This window comes from Parus major, chromosome 13 (genome assembly GCF_001522545.3).
Source record: "Parus major isolate Abel chromosome 13, Parus_major1.1, whole genome shotgun sequence".
Taxonomy (NCBI): Eukaryota; Metazoa; Chordata; class Aves; order Passeriformes; family Paridae; genus Parus; species Parus major.
In genome coordinates this window covers 6094006-6114240 of record NC_031782.1, presented here as the reverse complement: position 1 = coordinate 6114240, position 20235 = coordinate 6094006, and the positions used below count along the sequence as shown (strand labels likewise).

The following is a 20235-nucleotide window of genomic DNA, read 5'->3' as shown; positions in this document are numbered from 1 at the left end:
AGATGATGTTGAGTCTGCTTTGCTCAGAAGCTGTGAGGGAAAAGCAGCAGCTGGATGAGCCTCCCGGGATGGGCAGGGGTCATTGACCACCAGTGACCGCCACCTTCCGCTTGGCGTGAGCGGCCGGAGCTGCGTGTGGTGGACGTGCCTTGGGGTGAGCAGCTGCCACCCGGGCTGGTGCGTGGGCCAGGTGAGCACCAAGCAGCCTGAGGAGACACAGCCAAAGCGGGCGGCCACTGTCTGTTCACTGCTGGGGGCCCACAGCCCTCAGCCTTGGGCGGGCGGGCCCTGGGTGCCCCCTCAGCCCCGCACATGGCCCCGCCGCCATGTTAGCGCCTCCCTCCTTCCAGCAGGGGGCGCTGCGGAGCGCGGGACACCGCCCCGCGTGGCGGCCGCCTGCCCCTTTAAGAGCCGCGGCAGGGGCCTGTCCGTCAGCGTCCGCCGCGCCCTCCCATTGGCCGCCGCGCCCCGCGGGGCCCGCCCCCATCTATAACGGGGTTTACCAGCACCTTCTCAAGGGCGCTGCAGTGCGGCTCAACCACACTGCGGCGTCCGGCGCGCGCCGCCTTGCGCGCCTTCTGGCACGGGGAGCGTCGTCCCATTGGCCAAAGGGCAAATCTATCAGCAGTCGCCCATCGCCCATTGGTTCGCCCGCCTGTCAATCACTCTCACCGTCCCGCGGAGTGCTGCCGCATGGTTGGCTGGCTGAGCTGCCCCTCAGCTCTCCGCCCGCCTCCTCACGGCCGTGGCCAACCGGCATCCGAATGAGGGCGAGCGCCGCTCTCTGAGTGGCTGGGCCGCGCCCGCTGGGGTAGGCTGCGCGCCGGATATATGTAGCCGGCGGCAGAGCACGCCGCTGCGTGAGGCGCTTCTCGTCCGCCGGGCTCTGTGGTGAAGCGGCGCCTCCGCTCCCGTCCCGCTCTGCCCGCAGGTGAGGGGGGTGGGGGGCGCGGGGAGACACCGGCGCGGCCGCGCCTTCCCGGGGGAACCGCGGCCCGCACGCACCGCTCTGGCTCCGAGGCGCCCCCGGCTCTCAGTAGGCCGCGGGCCGTGCGGGACGGCGCTGCCGGCGCCCCCCTCCCCCCCTCCATCCCGCCCGGCGTGGGGCCCGCCCGGTCCCCGCGGCGCTTTGTGGCCGGCGCCTTCCCGCCTGACCCGCGGCCGCGCAACCCCCGCGCGGGTCCGGAGCCTTTGCCCGAGCTCCCGGTGCCGCGGCGGCCTCGGAGCTCCCGGCGAGAGCGGTGCGGGGTAGGGGGGGCGGCGGGGGATCGGCTGCTCGCGGGCCCGCATTGTGCGAGGCGAGGTGTGCGGGTCGAGCTTTGTTCTCGAGTTTCCAGGCTCGAGGGCTTTTTCGTTCATTGCTTTTGGGTTTCGGGCAGGTGGGGCCTGGGAGGAGCCCACCCAAAGCCCGAGGTGTTCCCGCTCAATAGCGAGCTGTAACTGCGGGTTGAGGGGCAGTGCTGGGTGCTCGCACGGTCCGGACCTGGGTATCAGCTCGGGGTGCCTCCCTTGGTGTAACTTTATAGGTGAAGGAAGTTATAATTCGAGCAGGAGAGCGTGGATCTTATCCTGGTTTACTGCATGACCTTGGCTGAATCCGAGATTAAGCTAAGATTTAAATGCGAAGTAGTGCTTTAAATGAGACTTTCCAGCATCCTTTAAGGCCCCAGATGTACGTGCTGGAGAAACCCCAGAGAAAAGGTTTCGCTACATCTTCCAGTACCTCCTGGTGTTGATCTGGATGTTCTAACGTACTCCTAATTCTTAGCGGGTTTACCTGGTGACCTTCTGTGTTAAGGCTTGCATGTATATAGTAAGTATTCTTTACCAAGAAAAGGATTTTTTTGTTCCACCATCGGGGGAAAGCAGCATTTGCAGCAAGCCGCCATGTTTCCAGTGTGTGCTATTTTTGGCAAGCCCCTGCTCTCACAGCCAGGAGTGACAGCTTTAGGAAATCTGGACACTGCTATCAAGCTTTGGAAGCTGATGCTTCCAGATGCCATAAATCAAACGTGGGGAGGGGTGTGTTGGATTTTTTTTTTTTAGCTAACAAGGCTTGTTAGATTGATGTTACAAAGGGAAATGCAGAAGTTGGCAGACAAAAAACTGCATTTAATACCTTTCCTGGTATTCTTCTCTTCTGACAAATTTTCACTTTTCTTGTTCTCTGTCTGTAAAGAACAAGCCAAGCCATTTTGCTAGATAGCTCTGTGATAGCTTCCATGCTGCTGATCTCATCTCATCCTGTGAACTGAACTCACCTTTCCTGGGGTGTTTCAGTCACCGTATGTAATAATGTAAAGTTGTGAGTCTACTTTTTTTTTTTTTTTTTAAAAAAAAAGAAAGTGTAGTGGATGGCATATGTAGCTAATTTGAAGGTTGGCTGGAATTATTCACTTAAAATCTTATAGCCTTATCTTTGTGATGGAGATCTCACTACCTTTTTGACAGCATCACGTGTTCCAGGGACTGGTTTGCCTGAAAGGCACTACTAAAATCTGCTAGAAAGTGTAATTGTACAAAGTCTGTTAGGAAAAATAAATCAATGTTGGAACCTTTACTAATATGTATCATAATTTTATAAATATAAACATTTAAAAAAACCTTAATCTTGTCTATGTCAGGGTGTAAAGAGTGGCCCCAGTTCCTGACTGGTGTGAATTTGCCCTTTTTTTGCTAGATTGGTTTTTTTTTTTTTTAAGTGTGGATTCCTTACGTTGAAGGCTGGGAAGCATAATTGAAATTAAAGTAGAAAACCTGGTGGACAAGGCTTAGTCTGTGTGCCAAGCCCATCGGGATCTTCTGTTGGCAGTCTTTGCAGTCTCAAAAACAACAAAAGCACACGAGAGGATTTGTTTTTGCTGTGATGGTAAGACCACTGCTCTGCTGCTCACTTTGCTGCTGGCACAACAGTGTCAGTAGAGTTCAACACAACTGATGGCATGTGGACATCTGAATTTTAAACAGAATCTTTATGCACTTGATGAAACAGCAAGTTCTTTGTTTCAGAGCTTTATTTTTCACCTTGCAAATTATAAGGCAAACATACAGAGCAACACTTTTTACTGAAAGGGAAATAAAGCAAAGGTGATGTTGCTTTAAGTATATCTTGATATTTCTCTTCAAAACAGTAGGACATGATAAGAGGGCACTCATAAGATTGGCATAAATGACCTGTTTGAATTAGAAACCATTATTCTAGTTTTTAATATTAGCACCTGGGCTTTTTTTGTCTGAATAAGGTGATGACTGAAGAATCAAAGAGGAAATCCAAGCTGAGCAGGACTTCAGCAGGGCAGTGTTAGTTGCTGTGCTGGCTGTAGTCTGTTCTGCTTGGTACAAACCAAAACCAAAAGTGATAGTTTGCCCTAGAAGACTGGGTGATTTTTTTTTATTTTTTTTTTTACAGGTGACTATGTAAAATCTGCAGAGTTGAAGTAACTGTTTCCTGGGGTACCTGCTAGTGGATTTGATAACCTTAAATAACCTTACGTCAATGAGTACTTAAAAAGTGAAGTCTGTACCTCAGATACTGTATAAAGAATCCCTAAACTTTGCAGGCAGTGAGTGTTGTACTGGCTTGAGGTCCCAGTTTTGCTATATTAAGTCTGGACCTTTTCCAGGAAGACATGGCTGGTGCAGTGCTGCTTTCAGAGCAGGAGCCCGGGTGCTGTCATTTATGTAGGAGTGATCTGTGATGAACCTGATTCCTTGCTGAGGCAAACGTGCAGCACTGCACTGGAAAATGCTGCTGCCCATCTTCCATTTTCATCTGCTCTGCCCTGTGCTGCTTCCTGGCTGCTGCTGGGCTGACTTTGTTATGTTTTTAATGTAACAGTGCTGTGATGGGTCAGTCCTGAGTGCCAGGATACAGCTGATACATCAAGTTTAAGCGTCTTTGTGACCTAAGCGGGTAGAGGTGAAAGAGTTGATTCTCTTTACAGTTATCTGTTGCTTGGCATGCAGAAAATACTTTGAATCTTAATCTTGGTGATTCTAATCTGAGTGGCATTAAGCTTGAATTTCACTGTAGAGTTGGTGTAGCTCAGGGTTCTGATCTGCCTCTTCTGACTGCTGATGAGTAACTTTTGCTTTTTTACTTTAAGAAGCTGCACTGGAGCCAAATGGAAAATTTGCAGACCTAAGAGAAGATGACTGGACCTGCTGCCAACTTCATCGAGATGTTGGAGCAGCTCTTGGATGTCAAAACAAAACCTGTTCTAATGGCAAAATCACAGGGTCTAAGTAGTTGCTTTATCATGAAGCAGTCTGGAGAGCAGTATAGGCAGAAAGCTGACTTATTTTTATTATTAAAAAAAGACTAAGCAAACCATTCAGCACTATTCTGCTGCCCTTTAAGATGAAATTTGCATTTTTAAAACATAATTTTGCAGAAAAACATTGCTTCTAATTGAGGGGTAAATGAGGTTGAAATAGGTTCAATTAGAAAGGCAAGTCCTTCACCATGTTTGAGAGCCCATTTAGGATAATCTGATTTTAGGATTATTAAAAATATAAGAATATTTCTGGGAATTCTCAGGGCTTTGAGTTCTCAGAGAACTCAGATTTTGAAGAGGAGCTCATTTCTGACTTCTGTTAAATCACAAGGGCCATGTGTTTATCTGTAGTGCTAAATGCAACAGAGCTCTCTTTTTGAGGGGGTATGGAGTGTTGCTTGTTAGGCTCAGGACAGATCACCTTAGCTTAATGTTACAGCAGGTAACTGCTGAATAGAAGTGATGATTTTGTGATCAAGTATAAACTCGGAAGCCAGGTGAAACAGCTTTAAAAAAGAAGGAAACCCCACAAACCAGCACCATATTAAGCTCAGCACCCAGGGAAGGCAAAGTGTTTTGAGGGATGAATAAAATTCCCAAACACTTTGTTGAGAATTTCTTACTATATCAGTTAGTTTTAATACCAAGTTTTCAAGATTCTTCTGGATTAGACTTTTCCCTTTTGTAAACAGGACCTAATTTGTTATTTGTCTTCGGAGGTTTATGCACTTAGCCACAGAGGAATAGTGTCTGGTATAATTTTCCTTACCCAGGTAAATGGTCATCCCTTACTGTAGGGGTACAGATGCTGATCTCAAATATCCTAACTTACACTTCAGGTCATCTTTGTGTTTTTAATCTGCTTTTGAGCTTAGTGCTCTGGAAATAATGTTTCTCCAAAATGATCTCTTTTCTTTTAGATTCTTACTGAAAGCATTTTAAGTCTTTGGTTTGTCTCTTGCTTGGTAGAGCTGAAAAAACACAAGGAGCACTGATTTTTGTCTTTAAAAAATGGCAGACTCCATCATATCCATCAACTTGTGGATCACACTTAGGTTTGTTAGCAAAAACACAGGCAGAATTCTACACCGACAGCTCTTCAGCAATTGCTGGTTTGTTTATTTGTATTCTCCCCATGTTTGAAGGGCTGTGCATTACAGCTGAGTAAGGCTTCCCATCTGCCACTGGCAAGCAGAGAGTTTTTTTGGTACTAGCATGGGCAGTGCTGAATGTTATTCTCAATTTTTAATCTTGTGATGAACTTTTTCTTATTGTGCTTACATTATTTTTCTTTTTGATTGCTTGGATGATTTGATTAGAAAATAGTTAAGTTTCTAACTAAATTTTTCTTATCCATATGTTGGTGTAATGCATGGCTTTTCTAATGTATCTCAAAGCTTCAGAAGGGGCTCAGGTATTGCTCTGCCTTTTTCCTGCATCTGAAAAATGAAGCACAGAGAAAGCTGTTTGCCTGGTGATTCTGGTTGCTGTGTGATTATTTTTTTAGGATCTAGTTCCCTGTAACACCTCAAGTATTTTACAAATGTAGGCACTGCCTGTCTGTGTAGGTTGTGTGGGTCATACAGTGGAGATGAGTCACAAGTGAAAGGAGAAATAACTGTGCTAAGTTTGACAGTTCAGACCCATGTTTTATTAGGTGTTGGTTTGGAAGGTTATTAAAGGCTCTTCTGTCTGCTTGATATGTCTGACACTTTATTCACACTGCTCTGAAGTGCCTGCTTCTGGAAGTTCCTGGTGAATACATTCATCTTGCAGACTATCTCAATGCTTCCTGGAGATGCTAGTAAGAACTGAATACTGGTAACTTCACAACTTGTCCCACTTAGATACTCAAATATTTATTTATTGCATAACTTATCCCATCATTGAGTTTCCATTGATTGTGGCTGCCAAGCATCTTGCCTCCTGTGGAATAGTGCTGACTTAAGATAATTTCTCCCAGGCTCAATACTTTGCCTCTGAACCTGTCAAAAGGCAGAAAAGATGAACTGGTTACAGGTAGGCAGCTCTAATGGCTTGTCTGAAATACAGGCTGTGCTGCTGGGACACTGTCCCAGTAACATTGTCTGCCTCTGCAGCCAGTGGGAGGCAAGTAATGAGACCTATTTTTTAAAGCAGATTAGTGTTTTGGGGCTTCATTTGCCTGCTTATTTGAGGTGCATTTTCAGCTCTGTAATTTAGGCTCAGGTCAACAGCTGGATTGTTTTGGGTTTCTTTGTTCCCCTTGGATAGTTAAGGCTATATTAAAATAAGTGTATCTCAGTGTACCTACAGTCTTTGTGTTTTAAATACACATTTACTTACTCTTCCTACTTGAGACCAAGCTGGTGTGATAATACAAATCCCCAGCTGAGATGGGCCCTGGAATTTGCCATGGGATTCAAGTTTAGCTTGTGTTCTATTATTGACTTTAATGTTTTGTATCATGACTCACACAGGTACCAGCCTCATGGTTTGTTTCTTTTATCGCTCAGTCAGCAGCAGAGCAGGTACTAGTCATGTAAAATGTATGTAGAGTTGGAATTAACTGTATTTGTTGTTTCATTGTCAAACTCAGTCTATATCATGGATTTTAGAGGCCTCTTTGGCATTTTCTTCTTTCTTTTTTTTTTTTGTCTATAACAGCAGCAGTAACTGCTTCTAGAGCTGGTTATTCCATCTTGATAAATGGTTTTTGGCTTTGAGCATGTTCACCTGTTGCTAAGCAACTTGGAGAAATCCCAAATGACACTTAATTATGCAATCTTATTAACTATTGACCAGACCTTTAATTTCCAGTAAAATTGCTGTTTGCCACATTTGTGGTGTGTTGTGCTTGGATACAGACACCTCTTTTCCATGTGACCTTCTCCTGCTGTTTCTTCGGTTTCCAAAAAGCCTTTTTAAGTCAAGGAATTTACTGATACCAATATGAGGGAGTGGAGCTGTATGAAAAGTTCAATATTCTGAGTGGCTGTTGTGGCACCCTGTGAACTCCACCAGTTTGTAGAGGTGGAAGGATTGGCGTTCAGATGGTCACCTTCTAACACTTGAGTAGCCAAAGGAGAAGGGGTGAACTGCTGTGTAATATTCCAGTCAGGACTAGAATGCATTGTAGGAACTTTGGGTTTCTTGAGAAGGTTCCTTATATTGAAATGCAAATTTAAAAAAAGGTAATTAAAGATGGCAGAGAACAAAGAAATGAGGCTAATGTTAAAAACACTCCAGAGCCTGTTGAAATTATGATTAATTTTTAACTTCTCTTTGTGTGAGTTCTAACTCTTTTCTTGACAGAAGATGTTTAAAATTGCCACACTCTTTGGGAAGTGAAATTGGGTTTTGGTCCTTTGGCTTTTTACATCAGGCTTTTGTCTGAGTCTTGGGACAGGTTATCCTGAGGGTCCAAACATCCTGTGATGTGTGTAAGACACAGGTTTTTTTCTTTTGTGTAGGAAGTCCTCTAGAAGCAACATTTAGGCTGAACTTGTCTGATTCAAAAATTTAAAAAAACCCCAAATCAACAAAAACCCCAAACAAATTGGGTTGTGTCAGCAACAATTAGTTTGCTTTCACCATGCTGTAGTTTGGTAAGAAAATAAGAAATGCTAGCTGTGAGTGCCAAGTCCGTTTTTCTGAACACTGATGTACTAATAGGTTTTGTGGACCTAAATCTGAATTTGCTAATGTGGAATTTACATAAATGGCTCTAATTTACATAACAGTATTTTAGAAATTCAGTGCCTGACATTGATTTTCTGCCAAGTGGGAGCATTGTAACAGATGGTGGAATTTTCCACCAGCCAGGTGATAACCACTGTAAAGGAGGTGTTTGTCTTCCTCTTAAGTCCTTGGCTTAAGGAAGGGACTCAGTTATGCTGCAGAATTGTTATGGTGTACTTGTTATAATTTGACTTATCCAATTTGTTTTACATATGGGATAATACGAATATATGATTATGAATGAATCTTAAATAATCAGATTTTCGGCTTTTCCTGTCAATTTTCACCCTTTCATCATTATGTCAATTGACAGGAAAATGTGTGGATAAGCTTTTATCAGGAGTAGCATAGTGACAGTTCAAACATTTGGTGCTATTATGTGCTGTGCAATGAAAATGTAGTATGAAGGATTTGCAGTTTTTCTTGGATCAGGGAATAGTGGAGTAGTAAATTGCTCATGAGTGGTAGGGAGGAAATACTCTCTGAGGAGATGCTTGGCTTCCACCATTCAGGTTGTGCTGGCTGGAGAACAGGAACAGATGGCAGCTGGCAACGTAGCAGCAGGTGTAGCAGCAGTAAAAACAGATTGTTGTCCTCTGATTAGGTCATGTAAAGGTTTTTCCCATTTCTTTTCAGATCTGCTTGAGAACAACTGGGCACTCAGCAATTCCTCTTTTCATGTTAGCAGTTCTGATAAATTTTTCACCCTTAGCAGGAGGGAAGTTCTTTTATGTATATTTTTAAGCATGTGCATATGACAGACCTAATTAAGCCACTTCCAATATTTCTTGAGACCAGTATGGGAGATGATGTGCCCGTGTGTTAACGCAGGTGAGGGCTTTGACTGAAAAATAGAAATCTGAAAGAGCTGTTGGTGAATCAGCCATTGAGATTTGAGTGCTAAGGATGATTTTGCCATACTGTGAGAATGTCAAGCTTTGTACATTGGTGTTCTAGGAAGCACTTAAAAATAATTCAGAAGAGCCTGATTCATCATTCATCAGAACTGAATAGAAAACCTGCCTATTTACATCTGTAGGAATAAGCTTGAATTCCAGGGAAACTATCTTGACAAAGAAATTAAGTGTACCTCCTGTCATTCTCCAAATGGTGAGCTTGGTATATGGTAGGACTGGCTTCCTGGCTGTAAACTGACTGCACAGAAGCAAATTTTTTAGCTATTAAAGAAATCCTGCATTGTCAGTTAAACTGACTGGAGATAAAAGTGCAGTTTGTGTCTGTGCCATTTCTGTTCCCACAGATTTAGGATTGGCCTGCTCCTTCTAGAGCTTCACAAGTATTCAGGAGGCAACAGTGGGATGAGGAGGTCAGCAGTGGTAGCTGTACTTTACCTTTACTGTGTTTTTTTTATTGTCTGATAATATCTTGTGGGGATCTCACTTAACATGCAGCAGAAGGCAAGAGTTCATTTCTTGGAGGTTTTTGTCACCTCAGACTGTGCTGGGTGTTGGACATCTGTATCTGTAAAACATTACACTTAGAGTTCAAAGGCTTCTGCAAAACCACAGATAGTGGAACCTTCCTGAAATGAAAGTGGTTTGCAGAATCTGAGCATTTCCTGCAGGCTGTGGACTATTTCTTCCTTTCTGCATGGTTAGCTCTTGAAAATATCCTCAAACAGATGAAAGCTGAATGTTTTGGAAAGCCTCTTTCAGTTCTAGGTCATATTTAGTCTTATTTTTTTTCTGCACATTATCATGTAGGCACCATTTTTTGTGTTGCGGTGATAGACACGTGTCCTGTGGAAAGAGGGGGAGTTCATGGACACGTCATCTGGGGCCCACCAGATCTTTTTCCCTGTGTTTAAACCTAGAAAGAAGTGTGTTTTAAAAATAGAATGGGAAGAGTTCTCATTTATTCTAGACTTTAGAAAGTTGATGGATTGTGATTGTATTAAAAGCAGAGCAAAACATATCAATGGATACAAAATTACAGCTCTGCTGTTATGTCTTCTGGCCTTCTTCTGGAGAAAGCTTGTCCTAAGACATGTCTGGCTTGGCATGAGAATTTGTGGGCTCCATCTGGATTAGTCTGTGCTGAAAGACTACTTAATTTGGATTCATTTTTTCCCCCCCATTCTGTGTTCTGGCTGTGATCCAGTCTGGGGTTTCCCTCAGTTGTTGATGCCACCATTTCTTGTCATTATTTATAGTTACCAGTATTAAATAAAAGCAGATAAGTAATTGATGATTCCTGAATTGCTTTTTAGAGGGCTCAGCTGAATAGTGTCAATTTCGACTTTCACATCACACCTGGAGAATGTGCATAAGGGATTTGAATACCATGTGTTTGGGAAAAGGACTGTGAAGGAGATTAGGGGTCAGTAGTGGGGAGAAAGTAATTTCATCAGTAGAACTGTGTTCTTAAGCCCCCATTCTCTGCTGATTGGTACAGCTGAGTGTAAAGCAGAAAATCTGCTGTTGGTTCTGTGTTTCATACCAAGAACATGCCCTGCTATTGGTGTTTATCCCTGTGAGTTTAAAACTATTTTGAATGAGTTTGAACAATGAGTATTTAATAACAAGGAAATGTGCTTTGGTTTGGGCTGGGCTGTCCTGAAGATAGATGTATTGTGTAACCTACCTGCAAAGACTTCATTTTTGCAAATTACAGATCCATGGAAGGTAGATAGAAGGTGCCCAGATGGATTTGTCCCTGGGTATGGCTGGTGCTGTTCACTTGACTGGTGGTCTGAATTGAAGTGAAAAGTGACTTGCTGAGATTGGTGAAGGCAGGGGAAGAGCAGTATGTGTTTGTTCATAGCATAATAATTTTAATATAATCTAATATTCCTCCAGAGTGCTTGATACTCACAGCAAGCGGTGCTGTGCTGCTGATAAAAATAGATTGGACTTACTCTGACCTTCTAAAAATGCCCCTAATACAGTAGCACAGGCTTTGCTTGAGAACATCTGACTTTTAATTCTGATTGTGAAGTCAAGTGAGGTAAGTAGAATTTGGATTGACTGTAAATGTCTTAGCCACTTAGCAAATCCTCTTGACGAACCTTACTTGTTTGCCATCTGCTTTTTACTGAGGATGTGTGGGATGATTAACTACTGCCAGGTTATGAGGTAACCTCCCTTGGCCTTGCAGCCTCTCCTACCTCTGGTTTGGTACCCAGGAATCCTCTGCCTGGCACCAAAACTCCGATGACTCTGAAAACACATTGCTTAAACTGCTTACAGGGGTAAAACAGTCCTGGTGCGTGCTTTCCGCTGTGATTAGGTGGCTTATGCAATCAGGATGTGAACAGCCATTTGAAATGCTCATGGTTTATGGAGCTTTTGTTTTTTTCCATAGTTTTCAGTTGACCAAAGAAATGGTGATGGAGAAGCCAAGTCCCCTGCTGGTCGGGCGGGAATTCGTGAGGCAGTACTACACCCTGCTGAACCAAGCACCTGACTATTTGCACAGGTAAAGCTCTGCTTTGAGCTGCTTGTCTGTGTGAATTCCTTAACTTGTGTGTTAAAATTTGTGAATGATCTTACTACTGTGCCTTAGCTTGTTGAATTTGGTCACTTAAAAAACTGATTTATTCAAGATGCATGCTGAGTGTCACTTTTGGTTTTGATCAGCTGGGTTAAAAGATGTATAATAAAAATTACAGGAATTCTTTAAATATCTGAGTTCTGGTTCTAACTGAAATGCTGCTTGCCCCACTTCTGCTTGTAATCAATATAAACAGAAGCTGGAAAAACACTACTTAGTTAAGCATTTCTATAGTTTTTGGATTGATAAAATGCCCCCTGACTAGGAGGAAATATTCAATAAGTTGTGTGCTTGTGTACTTGTCTCTTGGGAGTCACACCAGCTCTTTCTTAAAGGAAAGTCAGAAAATTATGGATATGCAGCAAACTAATGCATTATCTAAACAAATGGGTCCTGTTTAGTTTGTCAGGTACCCTTCCTGAAACTAGTCTTGTTTATGAAGATGCACTTTGTTTTGCTTTGTTTTGAGTTGCTAGATGAAGTTTCTGAAACCTTCCTCCTTCCAGTCTCAGGAACACTTACACAGAGTGCACACTTAAGTGTGCAGCTGACCTCATCCCGTTGGGTCAGAGGACAGTTGACTCTCTGCCATGGAATCCATTCCAATCTTTTATCTGCTGGCAGAATGCAGTACCATGGTGCTTAGGGCACTTCAGCTGGTAACCACGCAGTTACAGAAAGGAAGATTTACCTGCAATACTTCTTTTACTGTAGAAGAGCAAAACAGTCCTGTTGCTCCTTGCTCAAACTTGAAACCGGAACTTAAGGGGGAGCCTTCAGCATCCTGGATATTCAGGGTGTTGCTTTGGGGACCTCATGCAGAAAGGGGATAATGGGATTGGATCATGAGCTCCTATGAGACTTTGGTTTTGGCTGTTGGTGCCTGGGTGTCTGGCACACCTGAATGCTCCAGCTTACTTGGGAAAACTTTGTTTTCCCTCTACTTCCAGATTGGTAACAGGATTATAAGATTTTGTGGCTTTTTTCTAGTGATTCAGACGGGAAACTTGCTTAGAAGTGTATTATTCTTACTGCACTCTAATGTAGAGGCTCAATGTTTTTGCACAGCAAAGATTGGCATTAAAATATTTCTTTCCAACAGGTTTTATGGAAAGAACTCCTCCTATGTCCATGGTGGCTTGGATTCCAATGGAAAACCAGCTGATGCAGTCTATGGGCAATCTGTAAGAACTTTTAAAAAATCTGTTCTTTCCTTCTATTTGTCACCTTTATGGTTGAGAAGAGAAATGTATCCAGCTGTGGTTCACCCCCACCCTGTTCAAGTGCTTTCTCTGAAAGAAAAAAAAATGGGGAGGAAAAAAACTGTCTCGACTGTAGACAGCAGTAGTTAGGCAAAATGTGCTTCCTTTATGGAAAGCTCATCATGTAAAATTGCTTGCAAAGCAAACTTAACAAGCATCCTCTCAAGCTTTCTGTCCAGAGTTCGGGAATGTATCTTAAACTAATTCTTATGGTTTTGCTTTCTCTGAAAGCTGCTAACTTGGCAGAAGTGGCTTCTGCAGCATAACCCACACATACTGTTCTTTCCTAGGATATCCACAAGAAGGTGCTGTCACTAAACTTCAAGGACTGCCACACGAAGATCCGTCATGTGGATGCCCACGCCACCCTCAATGACGGTGTGGTGGTGCAGGTGATGGGGGAGCTCTCCAATAACATGCAGCCCGTGCGCAGGTTCATGCAGACCTTCGTGCTCGCGCCCGAGGTGGGTGTGCCGGGCTGCCAGGGGCTTCTGGCAGCATTAGTGAGCTCTGTGCCTCAGGGCTGAATGGTTACACTGGGAGGGGAACTTGCCACAAAATCCAGCAGTTGTGTTCTGAAGATTCCTTTGGGAATTGCACTGCTTCTGTATGATTGTACATTAACCTTAGATACTGAAATTGGTTATACATAGTCTGACTTTGGACTCCTAGGTTAGTGCAACACATTTTTTCTTAAACATATTAAAATTATGTTCTCTTTGATTTGCTATCCTAGCAACTGGTCTTTTTACTGAAAAAGTGGTAGAAGGAGGGAAATGCTTCCTGTCACTTAAAAATATGGGTTCCAGATTTTCTTGTTTATAGAATGCTGGTGTAGCATTTGAAGTGGCATTTTTAAATAGACTTTTATTAACAAAACAGTTCACAGAGTTGAAAATGATAGTGAAAAAGGAGTGTTGTGAGATCACTCCATTTTCCCATATGACTTGGAGATAAGAATTAATACTTTAGACCAGGAAGTTGTCCCTCACACTTCTTCAGTGTTGTGAGCTATTGGAATTAAAAGCACTTAAACATTTTTTTTCCTTTGTTCCACCCATACTTGACTTGTTAGGAGTGATGTCTTTTTTTCTTTCTTGTTTTCCTGCCTCAAGTAACATTATTTTCTTTAAAGAGGCAAATTTGGATTAATCTTGTTGGAAGGATGATTTGCTCAAACCTTTCTTGTTTTCACATTATTTCAATTTTTACATTACTGGGTTGTTGTAATTGATTCAGTTCTTCCCTTTGATTTGCTTTTAGGGCTCTGTTGCAAACAAGTTCTATGTCCACAACGATATCTTCCGCTACCAGGATGAGGTTTTTGGGGACTCTGATACTGAGCCTCCAGAGGGTAAGTAGCAGAAAGTTCTGGATGGTTCTGTCGATACAGATCCAGACCCAAACACCAACATTCTATTCCCAGATCAAAGGAAATATTCTTGCTGGAGAAGACAGATCAGTGTTAAATTTCATGTGCTTGTAGGTTTTTTCCTTGCCTGTAGTTCTTTACAGTCCAGCAAGGAGTTGACATGCAGATAATTACTGTTCTGGCATAATCTGTTTCTACTGCAAGGACTGTAAGACTTAGGCAGTTGCAGTCAGATTTGTAGGTTATGAATCTGGTTCTCTGAAGTATTTGGAACATGTTTTTTAACCTTGGTCAAAACTGAATAATCGAAGTGATAGTGGAAGTATAAAAAAAGTCTGTTTGGTGTCACATCTTGAAAGTGCTTCCTGTGTGCTCTTTGATAGAAACTTCACCTGTACTTTGTGGTAGGTGCCTTGTGTTTGAGCCTCATACTAAAGATGTATGTTATTTTTTTTTCTTTTGTAACCTTATTTAGAATCAGAGGAGGAAGGGGAGGAACCTGAGGAAAGACAGCAGACACCTGAGGCCGTTCCTGATGATAGTGGTGCTTATTATGAGCAGACTGTCAGGTAATAATATATTTATAGATGAAGTCAGGTGTTGTGTGAGACAGGCTGCTTGTAGAACAGGTCACATGAATTTATTGCTATTAATAGTTTTCTTCTGACAGTCAAAAAAATTCTGTTTGTTGATCAGCTGAGTCAAAATGCTGTTGGTCTGAACATGGAGATTCTGGAATTAATTTTTCATTTTTGCTGCTTTATAATGTACCAATGCAAAATTTGCATTCCTGTGCAATGTGGCCTTACTTGGCCTTGTTCGTCCTCTCAGATGTCATGTGCCTGACTTCTGTATTGGATAAGTAGCACTGCTTATCACCAGTAATAGAATAAATACAATACCACCTCTTTTTCCTGCTTTTTGTGCTGCTGTGTAATAGCAATGACATTGAGGAACACCTGGAAGAGACAGCTGCAGAGGCAGAGCCTGAGCCAGAGGCAGAACCTGAACAGGAGCCTGAGCCAGAAGTGCAGGAAGAGAAGTCTGAGCCAGTATTAGAGGAATCTGCTCCAGAAGAGACTGTGGAAAAGAGTCCTTCTCCAGCTCCTGCTGATCCAGCTCCTGCAGTGCAAGAGGACTCCAGGGTAATGATGGGGGATCGCTCTTTCTCTGATGTGGTTTCATCAATATGGCTCTCCTGTCTATTTACAGAGATTTGTTTTTACCTGGGGGTTTTTGTCACTTCTCAGTGTTCAGGAAGGTAAAAGTGGACAGATCAGGACTCAGGAATCCAACACTTCTATTAACCTCCATGTGATACTTGGTGTTGGGCCACTGCTGTGTCTGTTTCAAGAGTAGAAGTGTGACTCCAGTATCATTACACTGAGTCTTTTGAATTTAAATAATTTGAAGGAAATTGTGGGGAAACTGCTATTGGCTGGCTCCTGATTTTCAAGTATAAGTTAAAATTTGTTCTGTTATCTTGTGTCTGTTAGCTGTCCTATCGATGATATATTTCAGCAGGAGATGTAGTTATGTTACTATTCTTTTTTTCTTTTTTTAAGACATTTTCCTGGGCATCAGTAACCAGCAAGAACCTTCCTCCCAGCGGGGCTGTCCCAGTATCAGGAATACCACCTCATGTTGTGAAAGTACCGGTCTCACAGGTAGGAATCCAGCCCCTGGAGAAGTTTAAGCGCTAAACTGGCTGGCAGGGGAAAAAGAGTGAAATCTACTTGATTCTGATTTGACTTCCACGCCCCAAAGACTTTGGCATTCTGTGATTTGTGATAGGCTTTATGAAGATGTTATTCCTTGGTTTTTGAGTTCAGGATTAATTGTTTCTCATAGAGGAAAATGGAATGTTCATGTGAATGCTGCTTGCTTTTAACATGAGCTAACCTGGATTTTAGTCACAGGTGGAAAAAACTATTACCTTTCCCTGTATTTATTTTATTTCCTACTTGACAGTGAGCCCTTAAAAGCTGAACCTGCTGGTATGTGTGATTGAACTGTTGACTCCTTTTTGAATTGATACAGCCCCGCCCTGAGGCAAAGCCCGAATCTCAGACCCCCCCTCAGAGACCTCAGAGGGATCAGCGAGTGAGGGAGCAGCGAACGAGCATCCCACCACAGCGGGGTCCTAGGCCAAGTAAGAGAAGCTTCAGAGAAGCTGTTTGTTGTTGCTTAAAGGTTTTGGGGAAGCAGTGTGATAATTAACACTTTTAAAATCTCATTATTTTTGTCAGTAAGCAAACAATTTTTACTCAAGTGGAAATTCAAGCTTGGCCTCAGCCAGGTGATAAAAAGCAAATAGTTACACGCTTGCTAGTGTAGAATGCTTTCCTTTTCTTGTATATGAATGGATAGACAGTGTGAATTGATTCTTTCTAATGGGGATAATTCTGACCATGGCTTGTATTTCTGTTTGTTGTGGGGACTGACTTTTCTAAAATCAGTTTTTCTTTTCTGTTCAAGTTCGTGAGGGTGAACAAGGCGATGTGGAAACCAGGCGGATTGTGAGATACCCAGACAGTCATCAGCTGTTTGTTGGCAACCTTCCTCATGATGTGGATAAATCTGAACTTAAAGATTTTTTCCAAAGTAAGTTGGTTGCTTTGCTGTCCTCTGAGGGGCTGGGGGTTGCAGCCACGGGCGTGGTCAACAGAGCATTCTAATGTATGACCCAAGAACTTGGCTTTTCTCTTGCAGGCTATGGCAATGTTGTTGAACTCCGCATCAACAGTGGTGGAAAGCTCCCTAATTTTGGGTTTGTGGTGTTTGATGATCCTGAGCCAGTTCAGAAGATCCTTAGCAACAGGGTAAATAAATTTCTAGTCGGTGGTTTTTGGTCTGTTGACAACAGACAGTATTCTTCAGCTTAACAGGAAGAGATTATATTTGGTCCCTTTAGGTTTTTTTGAGCATATTAAAGTAGGTGTGATGTTTTTCCCTCCTATTACCAAGATTTGTGCAGTCTTTTGTCATTGAAGTAGCTTGCAGAAACTCATTACAGAGCCTTTCTCTACTGGGAGGTTGCTGAACACAGGAAGTGTATAAATAGCTTTCAGGAAGACAAGGTAAAAGAGAGTGATTCTATGGACAAGTAGAATCTTGTTTGTCAGAGGCTGAAAGGCAGAAGCTGTATTGGTGTGCGTGCTGAAAAGGATTTTGCTAACAAAGGCAGGAGGTACCTGCTCAGCCTGTCAGCAGTGATTGCTAATGTAGAATGTGTGCCCATGCCTGCCTGCTGTGGTAGGCAGGGACTCTGGCTGCACCCTCACAGCCATGCAGCGAGCTTGCTTACAGCCCAGCTCTTTCCTAAAGCACATCAGTATGTTAATTCTAAGCCTGAGGTGACTTCTCAAGGGTCACTCCTTCACATCTGCATTTTCTTCAGTAAAAGCCCCAAGACTGGATGCATGGTTTGGCTATTGCTATTGTTTAGCAAGCAATCCTAAAACCCTTCAGAGTCTTTCACGGAGAGGAGCATATGAGACAAAAGTTGCAGGAATCTGCGTGACCTTGAAGAGCTCGTGGTGACCCATTAATGACAGTACCTTCTCTGCTTTGTTACAGCCCATCATGTTCAGGGGAGAGGTGCGCCTGAACGTGGAGGAGAAGAAAACACGAGCTGCCAGGGAGGGTGATCGCAGAGACAACAGACCCCGTGGACCTGGAGGCACTCGTGGGGGGCTGGGAGGTGGGATTCGAGGGCCTCCACGTGGAGGAATGTCCCAGAAGCCAGGATTTGGAGCTGGAAGGGGGATCGGGCAACGCCAGTGAATTCGTCGTGGATGTTGACACGGTGGCGCAAACCCTTTTTCCTGCAGATTTGTGAATTTCAGCCTTGGGTATCTTGGAATGTGGCCCTAGCCTGTTATAGACTGCTACGTTTGATACTATTTTGGCCCCTTTTTGTTGTGTTATGGTTCTGTGATTTTTATTTTTTTTTTCCTAGTCCTTGTCCCAGATTCCAGCTTTGTGGAACAACGTTTTAGGAAAAGTGGATTTTAAAAAGAAAAGAACTGAATTTTCTTGTTCACCTCAAACTTACGGACTGATTTGTTTTTTTGGTACCAGTGGTTTTTCCTAAAGGAATGTCTCTTTTCTTTTTTTCTTTTCTTTTTTTTTTTTCCTCCCCTCTTTCTACTGAATTTGGGTGCAGTCAGCGGAATAATATTTCACGTGCATGCGTTCAAGAGCCTGTAGGAAAAACATAGTTCTTGGCAAGTATTCCAAGGGCAGAAAAGCAAAACTCTTGTTGTTTCTTTGAGGGTCATACGAACATCCTCCGGTCTTGGAGACATTGCCACATGAAAAATTGACTTTCACCTTTCTCTCTGTGGCGCTGTAAAAGTGGAATAATGGGTCCGTAGAATCTCTTTTCCTTTTGATACATGATCACAGCAAGGAATTCGAGCTACTGTTTTACCACTTTGAAATTTTGGATTGTGGGATAGGTTTTAAATGTCTAGAACTTGACTCTTCAAACACTTTTCCTGAACTTGTGAAATTTTTTATTGAAATAGGGAGTTTTTTTCATGTTTAGTTTGTATTTGTATAAAAAAAAGCAAAATTGTTGTGCCTTCTATTTATCTCTCATTCCAGTTATGGCAAATTGTTTAAAAAAAAAATAAAAAAGGTCTAGATTTGCTTTATCAAGTCAAGAGTATGTTGGAGTTTTTCCAAGGGGAAGAGGCTCTTCAGTCACTAGGTTTACAAGGTAGAGGTGGTTGTAGCTAAAGTTTTTAATACCTTCTGTGCATCACTTTGGCTGCATTTAAATTATTGAAAACAAATAACTTTATGGATGCAGAAGTTAATAACTTGAAGCTGGGCAGGTCTTGTAACCATTGCAAAAGTACAAGCAAAGCAGAAATACTTGTGTCACATCGTTTACAGTTCCAGATGCTGTAAGTAATAGTTATTTTTGCAGTACTTCATTCCTTGCTTCAGACCTGAAGTGGATAAGAAGGAATTCTTGCCAGAAGTATGGAAGGTGCTTGTCTGTCCTGGTGTTAAGATGCTGAACTCTCTCCACCGCCTCTGAAAGAAGATGAAACTGAAAATAAATACAAAACTGGGTAATTTCAATCCAAGAGATCCTGTGAGATGGTGCTGCACCAAAGCAGTATTTCTGTAATGCCAGGTGTTAAACAACTGGAAAAAAGTGGTGGATTTGTGTCTACACCAGACCTCCAGGTCTCTTGGCAGCACAAGAGAGCTGTGTAGGAAGTTTGCTGATCTGTCAGGTGTCACTGTTTCCATGTTTCTTGGTTTGTGACTATAATGAGTGTGCAGTGTATCATCACCTGTGCTTGCTGTAAGCTCTGGAGCAGAGCTGCCCTGGGTATTACCTGTCCCCAACAGTCATGGTTTGCCTTTTCCTTGCCAGACTTACTGGTTGAAACTGGTTGTACTAAATGTTGCTAGAGTGTTGGTTTGTTTTATTTTTCTTTGCATTTGTTACACTGTTTGTCCCTTCCCTCCTTACAACTGTGTCTCAGATCGGCCTGCTTACCCATCTGTACCTGGAGATTTGATACCTTAGTGAACTGGGCAGAGTGTGAGCTGTGCTGTGCTCTCACAGAAAGCATTTGGGGAAATTCTGCTGTTTCCTCTTTTGGTGGTAACTGGTATTTTTTTAAAAAAACAAAAGCTGTCTGCATTTTTCCTATCAGGAATGCCTGTGAGGTGAAAGTATGCAATGGAGATCTTTCACTGAACCCTGTCCTTATTGTTTGTGATGCGTTTTTTGCCCCTGTGTTGGGTTTCTACTGTTCTTGACATTAAATCCCAAGACTGCAGTAACAGGTTGCACTTAAGACTTATCAAAGTGCTTTTAATAGAAGCTTCTATAGCTCTTAACCAAATCTGCAAAAGCATCCGTAAGCTTGAAACCCCCATTTCTGTAGTGGGAGCTGGACAGTTCTGTCTGATTTGAAAGAAGAGTGTCAGTAAAGAATTTTAAAAGGGTGATGTGTGTGTTTGTTCTCTCATGAATCATACTCAGTATGTTGACCCAGAAAGTCATGTTCTTGTCCCAAGATGACAGGCAAAATAAAATATTTACATAAAATCCTGTTGG

General features: G+C 42.9%; 1 protein-coding gene across 2 annotated transcripts; it reads left to right on the top strand.

The window, feature by feature from the left end:
* The first annotated feature begins 799 nt into the window (after positions 1–799).
* On the top strand, positions 800–20124 carry G3BP1 (G3BP stress granule assembly factor 1). 2 transcript variants are annotated; one of them, XM_015641965.3, is made up of 12 exons: positions 800–931; positions 11322–11435; positions 12613–12694; positions 13063–13236; positions 14036–14126; positions 14620–14713; positions 15085–15289; positions 15710–15811; positions 16185–16296; positions 16623–16748; positions 16836–16966; positions 17724–20124. In XM_015641965.3, exons 2-12 carry the CDS (start codon positions 11341–11343, stop codon positions 17928–17930), a joined length of 1419 nt encoding a protein of 472 aa, XP_015497451.1. In that variant the 5' UTR covers positions 800–931; positions 11322–11340; the 3' UTR covers positions 17931–20124. The 2 variants fall into 2 exon arrangements, with proteins under 2 accessions (XP_015497451.1, XP_015497450.1); XM_015641964.3 differs by lacking the exon at positions 800–931 and having other exon boundaries at positions 16857–16966.
* Positions 20125–20235: the final 111 nt, after the last annotated feature.